This window comes from Periplaneta americana, chromosome 17 (assembly GCF_040183065.1).
Source record: "Periplaneta americana isolate PAMFEO1 chromosome 17, P.americana_PAMFEO1_priV1, whole genome shotgun sequence".
Lineage (NCBI taxonomy): Eukaryota > Metazoa > Arthropoda > Insecta > Blattodea > Blattidae > Periplaneta > Periplaneta americana.
This window is the reverse complement of record NC_091133.1, coordinates 3,487,354-3,499,663: the sequence shown is the minus strand read 5'-3', so window position 1 is coordinate 3,499,663 and position 12,310 is coordinate 3,487,354. Positions and strand designations below refer to the sequence as shown.

Sequence of the window (12,310 nt, the reverse complement as noted above, 5' to 3'; positions counted from 1 at the left end):
TGTACACAAACTCAAATATAACACCTGCAACAACTTGTACATAGGACAGACAGGCAGATCATTTCAAACACGTTACAAAGAACACATCACAGCCATAACAAAATTACAAAACACTTCCACATATGGAGAACACATTACAAATGTTAATCACACATACAGAAACATCAACACAGACATGGAAATTCTACACTTCCAACCAAAATGCCAGAAACTAAACACATTAGAACAATACGAAATATACAAACACACAAAAACACATCCAAATGAAATTCTCAACACACAACTGAATTTCAGAACACACACACAGTCTGTGACTCCATATTACACTACACAAACACACCCCCACAGGAAACTAAACAAAAGGCGCCAAGACCAGCTACAGTCAGTTCTGATGATGGCCAACAGCAGGCCGAAACATGCTAATAAGGTAACATAAAATTTAAAACGTGAAAGATATATAATACGTTTTCCAAAGTGATATAGTGTTAAAAGTTGTATTTATATTCCTTAAATAAAACAGAAAATCATTATCCCGAATTTAAAAGAAAACTTACAAATTAAACCAAACCCTTTAACCCTATTAAATATAGAATATAATCTAAATTTAACAGAAGAAATACTGAAATCAGAAGTAAACACTGAAATACGGAAACAATTGTCTTTAGAGACAATTAATATTAGGTACCTCCACAAAACTGGCTTCATTTATACACTGACGGATCCTTGATCTCCAGAGAACAAGGTGCCGGTGCAGGTGTTTTACTTGCTGTCTCTTCTCACTTTATAGATCTCTTGGATATGGAACAACAAGTTTTGATGGTGAAATCATTGCAATAAGTGAATGTCTCAGGAATCTTCTATGCCACATCAATAAATTTAGGAATGCAGTTATATTGTCAGACTCCAAAGCAGCTATTCTATCAATCGTCTCTAAACACACACCTTCATCTCAAACAGCAGAAATAACTAAAATGCTCTCTCAATTAATATCACTCAATAAAAGAATTGTATTCCAATGGATACCATCCCATTGTGGAATCCTGGGAAACGAGAATGCGGATGCTTTAGCAAAGAAGGGCAGCACTGCTACTTACAGACTATTACTAAATCTACGTATTACTCTGTGTAGAGATTTATTAAATCTACATACTTAGACTTCAACAAACAAAATTTGATAACTCAATCCCAAGGGAAAAAATGGAACTCTCTGCATCAAAATCCACAGTTAATTCCCGATTTACCACGAAAATCGTCTGTAGCTGCTGCATTTAGATTGGCAACAGGCCATGATTGTTTGGCCAAACACCTGCATAGAATTGGAATATATCAGTCCCCTAACTGCCCATTGTGCAACTCAAACCAAGAAATGGATTCGGAACACCTCAAAATCTGTGCTTCATTGGCTGGTCATGATAATATCTTTGAAAAATATTGGAGTGCAAGAGGTCAAATGACTTTATTGTCAAACGCCTGGCATTAGAAAACAACAACAACATTTCAGTAATACACATTAGACCCAAATTTCCCCATCCATGGGGTAAATTGAGTATAGTTAAACTTAAGGTTATTATTATAGCCTAATAAGAAGGGCCCAACACAACTGAAAATTCAACAGAATCATTCCAGAAGATTACAATACTAAGAAATAAAAAACCGACGAAAAATTTCATCATGGTAACAGGCTGTGTGTTTCTAAACTTAAAAAATGTCTTTTTTTATACCAAAATTAGCCCAACCCACCCTTTGCACTTCAAACCTAAAATAAAAGCAGTTTAAATTTAGAAAATATTGGAAAAGGAAGAACAATTACTAGTATCCTGACATCGTTAACAGCGTGATAAAAATTATCTATGTGCAGATAGTGAACCACTCACCTTCAATTCACACTTCGCTGTTGGAATGCTTATAGGCAATGGACTGTCTTCAACCTTTATCTCTGATTTGAGATCGTAACTGTGATCCACGCATTCTGTCTTCATGTCTGTTCCTTGCAGATGAGATAGATTCCCTTCCTACACAACATAAAGACATCTTATATGAACAAGTTAATTTAGTTACATTGAAGTTGACTTCACGTGTAATAGCCATTGCATGGCAGCAACGAAGACGACAAATTACAGAAAATAATTGAATGTAGAACTGCAAACTAGATCTTAAAAGCTACAGACAATTAATGATAATTGGCCACGTGTTCCTTCTTAACGAATTTGCATACTCCTATGTGCGTAAAAGGGACCAAATTATACTATACACAGCCAATGAAAATGCAGGCAGGGAAAGAAGAAGAGTCCAAACATACTATAGCCCATCATACGTGGCCTATTATTAAGCACGACCTGGCGTGTATACAAAATTGCTTCCTCAAAAATCAGAAGCAAATTAAAAAAATTTAAATAAACAAAAATTATGCAAAGAATATATCTAAACCAAAAGAAAATCCTGCGTTAGGGACTAGTATTTCGTCCACACATCACCTGCATCAACAACTGCCCTCATTCTGCGAGGCATGGAGTCAACAAGGTCATGGAATAGATCTACATCCGTGGTCACCTCCTCCCATACATCCTGCAATTCGTCTGCTTTTCGTACGGGTGGTTCTGCCCAACTAGAGCGTAGGAACCTTTTCAATGTAGCCCACACATTTTCAATCGGATTCATAACAGATGAATTTGGAGACCATTCGAGCAAGTCGACATCAGGTCTCCTCGTAATCTGTCTTTAAATGCGATTGGCGGTGTGTACTGGGTAGTTGTCCTGGTGGAACACAAGTGTTTCATCTGGATACCATTCTTGGACGGAAGCAATCATCACATTTGCCACAATTTTTTTCATATACTTCTGCTGTAAACCGACCGTGGACCCGTTATAGAGGCCCTGTCCGAGTGTATAACATCCACCCCGAACACGCAACGCTAACATGACCCGACCTGTGAAGTCGTCCCATGACATGATTCATTTTAGAATGTTCTTCATCGCAGTTCGACAAGCCCCTAGACAATGCTCTCTAAAACGTCTCCTCACAGTTAGTGGGGAGGCAGGAAAGTTGGACGTCATTTTCAATTCAAAAACACTCCAATAAGGGTGATTTTCAACTTCTCTGATTAAGATGGCGTCCTCTTACTTCATAGAGATGCGCGGCCGACCAGGAATTGGACGATATAGAAATCTGATCTCCAATATGAACGAAATGAAGAATGGTAAACGGTATCACTTCAGTATTGCCATTATGAAAACAAATAGAATTAAATTCTATGTTTACAATAGTAACATATTTAATGTTCTAGTTAAACATATTCAGATATAAATGCAGACGGCTTTATTAACAGACAGGAGTGTTGCCAAGGGGAGATATTGTGCTATGCTATTTACTAAACATTCAATCGCCTTCTAGGCGATGTCGCCACTTGGTACTTGTGTAAATGTTGTTTATAAAAACTTATTATGTAAATTTGTAAATTATGAAAAATTAAGACTAACGGAGATTCGAAACTACTACAACCAAGGCTTAAGCTACCTACGCTACAATGGCTTCTCATACTTCAATCCGGCGAATTACGTACCGTAAACTGGGGTTACTTTGAACACAGAGGAAACTTTGAACATTTTTTTCAGAAAATCAGATTTAGGTTTCTACACGTGCACTTGTATAGATGGAGGTAAATTTGGTATAAGAATAATTTTTATGATAATTTACCTCCATCTATAACAAGTGTAGCATTTAGAAACCTAAATATGATTTTCTGAAATAATGTTCAAAGTTTCCTCTTTGTTCAAAGTAACCCCAGTTTACGGTAGCTTTCTCGTTCATTTTCGTTTCGATAAATTTTGTACCCCATTTCGATAGATTTAGTATTTATCAATTTTATCATTATTTCGCTCTTCAGAGACCCTGATGCAGGTAGAATCAACCCTTTATTTTATTTCATAACATGTTTTAGAGTACAATACGTACATTTAAATGGTTTAATTCGCAAGTGCAAGATAAAACAAAACTTTTTTGTATATTAAATATTTAAATTGTAGAAGTTTTATTTAAATAATAGTATATATCTATGTGTAAAATTATACTTTAGGAAGGCCGAGACGTAGATGGGAAGATATTAAAATGGATTTGAGGGATGTGTTATATGGAGATAAAGACTGGATTAATCTTCGTAAAGATTCATTTTTTGATCCTGCAGACTAATCATTTGATTAATCTTGCTCAGGATAGGGACCGATGGCGGGCTTATGTGAGGACGGCAATGAACCTCCGGGTTCCTTAAAAGCCAGTAAGTAAGTAGGTATGTGTAAAATTATATAAAGTGTGTAATGTAAGGGTTTAAATGATTACTTGTATGTTCTTTGTCTGTGAACTATAATATAATAAATATCATATATACATGGTTTACTTGTAATCTTGTAAACAGGAGCTTCAAGGAGAGGGGCATGCGCATTTGTCGCCGGCACAATTTTTTTAACCTTACTGTACATCTATTATCAGGCAGTACATCTCACTTCACGATGTGTGTCAGAGGATAAACAATTGTTTGTATACATCTGAAGTGTGACTAGTGTAATATGTAGCCAGTCGGCGATGTATGCAATGGAAGAAAGGAACTGGCCACCCTAACCCATTATCTCCTGGTCTAGTTGCCTCATAAGTAGTGCCTTCTTGGTATTACTTGTGAGGTTCAGACCTGTCTTCGGACAGTTGACTAAACAACAATAGGCAAAATGGACAAGCAATATTTAAGTTTGAATATGTCTTTAGGCCACTAACTCTCTTTTTATGGTAATCATGTATATAATAATGTAAATGTCTTAGCCAGACAATTTTCCACACTGAAAGAGTTGTTTGTAAACAGGTCTAGCAAGCTACAATAATCATCAAACTAACTCGCGGAAAAAACAAGAATAACGCATTTCCAAAGAAAATATATTAATGCTGTGAAAGTTCACTTCATGTATACTTCAAGAAAATATGTAAGTTTCAGATAAAATGATGAATTTTAAATTCAGTACTTTTGTCCTTCATTTCATGGAATGACTCAGGTTGAATCGTATTAAAAGCAATTACCACCATTGGCACATTAGTTGGTGCTACTGTTACCGAAATGAGTCCATCCACAAAATAGCACGTTTTAAGTACGCTCTAATCACTTCAGTGGAAACAGAACGATCTTTTTCAATGATGAAAACATCCTGTCCGACAATGTCAGTTGCAAAATGGAAAAATTATGTTGTTGTGACATGTAACCAAGGAAAACAAGAGTAAGTACGCAAATATGATACACGGGTTTATTAAATTACAATTTTGGTGATTTTACCACTTTCATAACTTCTAAGTACCTATTTTTATTATTTTACTGCCTTTTCCTGAGTTTTAAGTGCCTATTTGCCTGCATATTTTAGCCAAAATAAATGCATGAACTTCCGGGCTCTAATTATAAAGAAATCTAAGGTATTAACATGTAACACAAATACATATACAGGGAGTAACAACTTTAATGTTTAGAATTTCTGGAACATGTTCCCTGACACATTCTACGTTGATTAAACCTAACATACCTATATCCCAAATTGAGAGGTTACAGAGATAACAGAGCTGGAAAAAATAGAACTTCTTGCAGCTCCAAGCATTATACCGTTTACACAAGGCCTATTTTATGGCATTACTAAGTAGAGATACACAAGAAACATTTGAAAAGCAGTGAATGAAGGAAATTTTACTTTTAAGAGAAATTAAATTAAAATTGTTTAGGTTGCTAAGGAAACGAAACAGACAACAGTTTAAAATAACAGTTGTGAGAAAAATAAACCGTATTGTGACTAGTCTTTTTATTGAGTTTTGACCATTAAAACATGCCTTTTGTGTACACACATCAGGAATACACCGACATAGTTTATGTGTATGGACTGTGTGATGGCAATGCAACAGCAGCTGTTTTGGCATATCAAGCACGGTTCCCAAATCGTAGGATTCCTAGTGCACAGGTATTTTCACGTGCCTATTGGCAAATTTCAAGAAGTACAGTGTTTGGAATTTTAAGGACATTTTTTTTCAACTTTGCACTGCTTCTTTCATACTCACAAGTAGTTGATATTAAAATGTAATATGGTAATAATAAAAATAATGACATAGACATGTCACTTTCGGAAATTGGTGTTACTTCTTTCAGTATTCAGCGATAAAATTAAACTAAAAAATTTAACTTTGGGGTACAAATACTCCAAACCTATAGAACTTTGGATATAGGTATGTTAGGTTTAATCGACGTAGAACGTGTCAGGGAACATGTTCCAGAAATTCTAAACATTAAAGTTGTTACACCCTGTATATTCAGATATGAGGTCTCGCCATCCTCATATTGTAGATATACCTATTAAAATGAGAAAAATTCGTTCCAGCACCAGGATCGAACCTGAGACCTTTAGCTCTACGCGTTGACCGCTCTTTGCAACTGAGCTATGCAGAGCTGAAAGGTCCCAGGTTCGATTTCCGGTGCCGGAACGAATTTTTCCCAACTTAATAGATATGTAACACGAGAATGAAAGTAAGAAGGTTATGAAGTAATGCTATTTTCAGAGGTGGAAGATCCTCCAACCAGTATTTAGCACAATGTGTGGTCAAGTTGGATTGCATAAGACCTACTCTCTGTGGTCTGCATTGGCAGATTATAATTGAGATGGAGTACCGACCCACAGACTACCGGTGGAAATTTTTGTGAAAACTGCTTCCTATATCCAGACTCGAATCAATGCCAAATTGATATTGCCAGCCCAAATCATTACACCACACAGCTAGTTACGGCCTGCAAATCTAATTCGTTCTACTCAATATAAAATGGGAAATGAATGTTTTCTGCCACTGAAAAAAATACACGTAATACTGTTGAGTTTACCTCTGATAAAGCCTTATTCTCTTCTGCTTCATGCGTGATATCCTGCAGTGGTGAACAGAAAGGGTCCATCTTGATCACATCCATGACAACTGAAAGAAGAGGTTCTGTAACTGAAGTGATTTAAACAAACGGAGCAGTTCAGAAACACTTATCACAAACTTGTATGAATAATTTTATTTCAAATTTCTAAACATGTGGAAAACTATTAATATCGTACACAAAATGTCAGGACATATACAGAGTACTGGTGCTACTATGACTGCATTTATTTTCTCTACAGGCAATATACCTAAACTAAGGGATATGCTATTGGAGCTGAGTGACAGCTGTGAGCAGTACGACATGAAGATAAAAGCAAACAAGACGAAGACCATGGTCATAGGAAGAAAAAAAAGAAGGTAGGCCTAAACTTGAGAGTTGTTGTTGTTTTCTAATGCCAGACGTTTGACAATAAAGTCATTTGACCTCTTGCACTCCAATATTTTTCAAAGATATTATCATGGCCAGCCACTGAAGCACAGATTTTGAGGTGTTCCGAATCCATTTCTTGGTTTGAGTTGCACAATGGGCAGTTAGGGGACTGATATATTCCAATTCTATGCAGGTGTTTGGCCAAACAATCATGGCCTGTTGCCAATCTAAATGCAGCTACAGACGATTTTCCTGGTAACTCGGGAATTAACTGTGGATTTTGATGCAGAGAGTTCCATTTTTTCCCTTGAGATTGTGTTATCAAATTGTGTTTGTTGAATTCTAAGTATGTAGATTTAATAAATCTCTTCACAGAGTAATACGTAGATTTAGTAACAGGTCTGTAAGTAGCAGTGCTGCCCTTCTTTGCTAAAGCATCCGCATTCTCGTTTCCCAGGATTCCACAATGGCATGGCATCCATTGGAATACAATTCTTTTATTGAGTGCTATTAATTGAGAGAGCATTTTAGTTATTTCTGCTGTTTGAGATGAAAGTGTGTGTTTAGAGACGATTGATAGAATAGCTGCTTTGGAGTCTGGCAATATAACTGCATTTTTAAATTTACTGATGTGGCATAGAAGATTCCTGAGACTTTCACTTGAGAACTGTAAATGAGGCAGTAGAGAAAGTGGACAGCTTCAAGTACTTGAGGTGTACTATAAGCAGTAACATGAGCTGCTGTCAGGAAGTCAAAAGCAGGATAGCAATGGCCAAGGAAGCTTTTAATAGAAAAAGGAGCATCTTCTGCGGATCTCTGAAAAAAGAATTAAGGAAGAAACTTGTGAAGTGCTTTGAATGGAGTATGACATTCTATGGTGCAGAAACATGGACATTACGACGACGTGAAGAAAAACGAATAGAAGCATGTGAAATGTGGATATGAAGAAGAATGGGTCCACACCTGTGGAGTAATGGCTAGCGCGTCTGGCCGCGAAACCAGGTGGCCCGGGTTCGATTCCCGGTCGGGGCAAGTTACCTGGTTGAGGTTTTTTCCGGGGTTTTCCCTCAACCCAATATGAGCAAATGTTGGGTAACTTTCGGTGCTGGACCCCGGACTCATTTCACCGGCATTATCACCTTCATCTCATTCAGACGCTAAATAACCTAAGCTGTTGATAAAGCGTCGTAAAATAACTTACTAAAAAAAAAAAAAAAGAGAAGAAGAATGGAGTGTGTGAAGTGGACAGACAGAATAAGAAATAAAGCTGTGTTGGCAGAAGTGGATAAAGAAAGAATGATGCTGAAACTCATCAGGAAGAGGAAAAGGAATTGGTTGAGTCACTAGTTGAGAATAAACTGCCTTTTGAAAGATGCACAGGAAGGAATAGTGAACGAGAGAAGAGTTCGGGGCAGAAGAAGATATGAGATGATAGGTGACATTAAGGTACAATAATATGGGTCATATGAGAAGACAAAGAGGAAGGTAGAAAATAGGAAAGATTGGAGAAAGCTGGTTTTGCAGTGAAAACATCCCCTGGGGAAGAGACTATGAATGAATCCATGAATATACCTAAAGCAAAGAAACGGGGAATTTAATAATCGCAGTGACTAAATGTATGTTTTTATTTTTATGTACTTAAGTTTCTACGTATATATTTGTACATGTAATTCCCTAGAAAATGATGCTTATGTGAAAAGAGGGATGGTGGACGGAGGTTTCTTTTAATTGGTTATTTAACGACGCTGTTTAAACTACTAGGTTCTTTAGCGTCAATGAGATTGGAGATAGTGAGACAGTATTTGGCGAGATGAGGCCGAGGATTCGCCTTACGGTTGGGGAAAACCTCGAAAAAAGCCCAACCTGATAATCAACACAAGCGGGGATCGAACTCGAGCTCAAGCGCAACTTCAGACCGGCAGGCAAGCTCCTTAACTGACTGAGCTACGCCGGTGGCTGACGGAGGTTTTGATGAGGAAATAATTCCATTATAGGTGACGTCATAAATAACTACAACTCTATCAAAATTTGAGGCGCTCAGCAGAAAAATTATATTTGCAATTTATCTCTGTGTAATAGTGCGAGAAATGCGATAAACAAACGAAAATTGTGCTGAAATCTCATGGAAAATTGAGAAATATGATTAGACCGATTTACACTTTGGACAGAATATGAGCTCTTTTAAGCTTTAAACTTAACGAATAATGACAAACCCAGTTACTTGAAAGTTTTCCAGCAGTTTACCTCAGAATTGCTAGGTTTCGTAGACACCAAACGTCCTTAGATAATGTAATGTGGAGTCAAAGAGTGTGTGTGATCTGAAATTGAGTTGTGTGTTGAAAATTTCATTTGGATCTGTTTTTGTGTGTCTATGTATTTCAAAGTCCAATGATGTGACACTGTGCATGTGCAAGACATACTTACATAAGTAAAGGAGCTACCACACCATAGATAAAGCTAATGCACTAACAGTAACATGTACTTAAACCGTTTTAGCATGTACATTTCACAATTCAACATAACAAATGGCGACAGTTATATTGCTTCGTTTAGGGTGTCATCTATGGAATCGTTGACAACACAGCTTCCCAAGTTTGAGGGTGGAAAAACCATAATTAATGAAAGGTAGTTCGAAGTCAGTGAGGACAGTGTTTCCTGAGTTCGAGTCCAGTAAGTATATTACTCTTCTCAATATCGATGAATGATTTCTTGGTAAAATCTAAAAACTTCTATACAAAATACACCCCTTCCGTCAAATTACAGACTGCAGTTTGCAACCTGTGACAATATTATTTCCTGAGTTCGAGTCCCGAAAATGTATAATTCTTCATTGTACCTATAAAAAATTGCAGGGAAAATATGAAAACTTGCATACACAATGCGGTTCTTCTGCCAAATTACAGTCTCTAGTTTGGACCAGGTGACGGCAATATTTTCCTGAGTTCGAACCGCTTCAAATTATAATTAGGCATAATATAGGTATGAAGAAACTGGTGGCAAAGTGTAAAGACACTTCTATACAGAATGAATTTCTTCTGTTAAATTTCACTCATCCCTGTTGTTTCAGTCATTATTTGCCTCTCTGTTCTCTCAATCCTCTGTTTCATTCCTAAACTGAGGACAGAGAGAACAGAATGGAGAGAAAGAGAATACAGAGTGTGGACTAAGAGGACAGTTAAAATACAGAGAGTGACCTGAGAGAAATAAGAGGACAGACAGTGGAATGACGGGACAGAGTGAACTGAGAGGCAAGAGAGTGGACTGAGAGTACAAAGTAAACTGAGAGGACAGAGAGTGGACTGAGAGTAGAGATAGTGGACAGACAGAAAAAAGAGAGAACAGACACTGGAATTGGAGTACAGAGAGTGGACTGAGAGGAGAGAGAGAGGACTCATAGTGCAGAGAGCGGACTGGGAGTACATACAGTGGACTGAGAGTGCAGAGAGTAGACTGAGAAGACAGGAAGTGGACTGACAGTAGAGATTAGACTGAAAGTACAGAGAGTGGGCTCAGGGGATAGAGAGTTGACAGACGGGACAGATAGAGGACTGAGACGACAGAGAGAGTACTCAGACGAGAGAGTGGACTGAAAGGACAGAGAGAGAAGAGACGGTGGACTGAGAGAAAAGAAAATGGACTGAGAGGATCGAGAATGGACTGAGAGGAAAGAGGGTGGACTGAGAGGACAGAGAGAGAAGAGACGGTGGACTGAGAGAAAAGAAAATGGACTGAGAGGATCGAGAATGGACTGAGAGGAAAGAGAGTGGACTGAGAGGACAGAGAGAGAAGAGACGGTGGTCTGAGAGAAAAGAAAATGGACTGAGAGGATCGAGAATGGACTGAGAGGAAAGAGAGTGGACTGAGAGGACAGAAAGTGATACAAAGAAAACTGAGAGGACGAAGTGGGCTGAGGAGAAAAAGAGTGGACTGAGAATATACAGATTGGACCGAGAGGGGAGAGAGGACTGAGACAGAACAGAGAAAGAACACAGAGTGGACCGATATGAAGGAGAGAGTAGGCCTACAGAAGTTACAGTGAGTGAGCTTAGAGAGGAAAGAGTTCTGACTCGCAGTTCCCCAGATCACTCTCAGCCCACTCTCAGTCCAATCTCTGTCACCTCTCTGTCCATTCAGTCCACTCTCAGTTTCTCACTCCACTCTGTCCTCTCAGTCCACTCAGTCTTCTCTCTGTCCTATCAGTCCACTCTGTACACTCTCTGGTCTCTCAATCTACTCTTTGCCCACTCAATCCACTCTCCCCTTTCTTTCATATCAGGCTGAGTGAACCTCGAGGCTGTTCTGAAAGTCTGACGACGAGAAAATCCCGTCCCACCCGGGATCGAATCTTGGACCTTCCAGTCCATAGCCAGCTGTTCTACCAACTAAGTTACCCAGTCGCCTTTGACAATCAAACAACAGTAAAAAAAATTATATTTACGCGGTTAATAAAATAAACAACAAACACATTCCATACAGTGGAACACTAGCACTCTATAAATTAATACACCAATAATAAAAGACACACTACGAGTGAATAGAATAGAACAATTCTCAAAACAGCAACATACCACAAGAACACATCAAAGAAATTATCCAGATTACACATACTATTACAAAACAAAATTACTTCACATATAATGAATATTAAATTCAAATCAAAGCTGACGACAGCTGAAATGAGGTTCATGTGACAAACAGCGGGATGCGCTTTGCTGGAACACCATAAAAATGTGGACATATTGCAGGAACTAAAAATGGATCCTATAGTTAATTTTGTTCAACCATATCGACTTCAGTGGAAAAAACATGTCGAAAGGATGGATCGCACTAGATGGCCTAAACAGATTCTTACTTATGTGCCAAGAGGAAAGAGGAAATTGGGAAGACCACGCAAGTGCTGGCATGAGACCGTAACAGATCCTGTAGGGTCTAATACGTGAGGGATATGATGATCATGATGACATTCAAATCAAAGGCGAAAACCCACAAAAGTATGATACCTTATTAAGTTCAAT

At 38.0% G+C, this 12,310-nt stretch overlaps 1 protein-coding gene across 2 annotated transcripts in view; it reads right to left on the bottom strand.

The window, feature by feature from the left end:
* The window catches only part of LOC138693178 (zinc finger protein 235-like), a 122,700-nt gene that overhangs the window by 70,288 nt on the left and 40,102 nt on the right, over positions 1-12,310 (bottom strand). For both annotated transcript variants that reach the window (XM_069816904.1, XM_069816903.1), the window contains exon 2: positions 6,885-6,973. In XM_069816904.1, coding sequence (XP_069673005.1) covers positions 6,885-6,968 — 84 coding nt within the window. In that variant the 5' untranslated portion in view covers positions 6,969-6,973. The remainder of the gene's footprint in view (positions 1-6,884; positions 6,974-12,310) is intronic.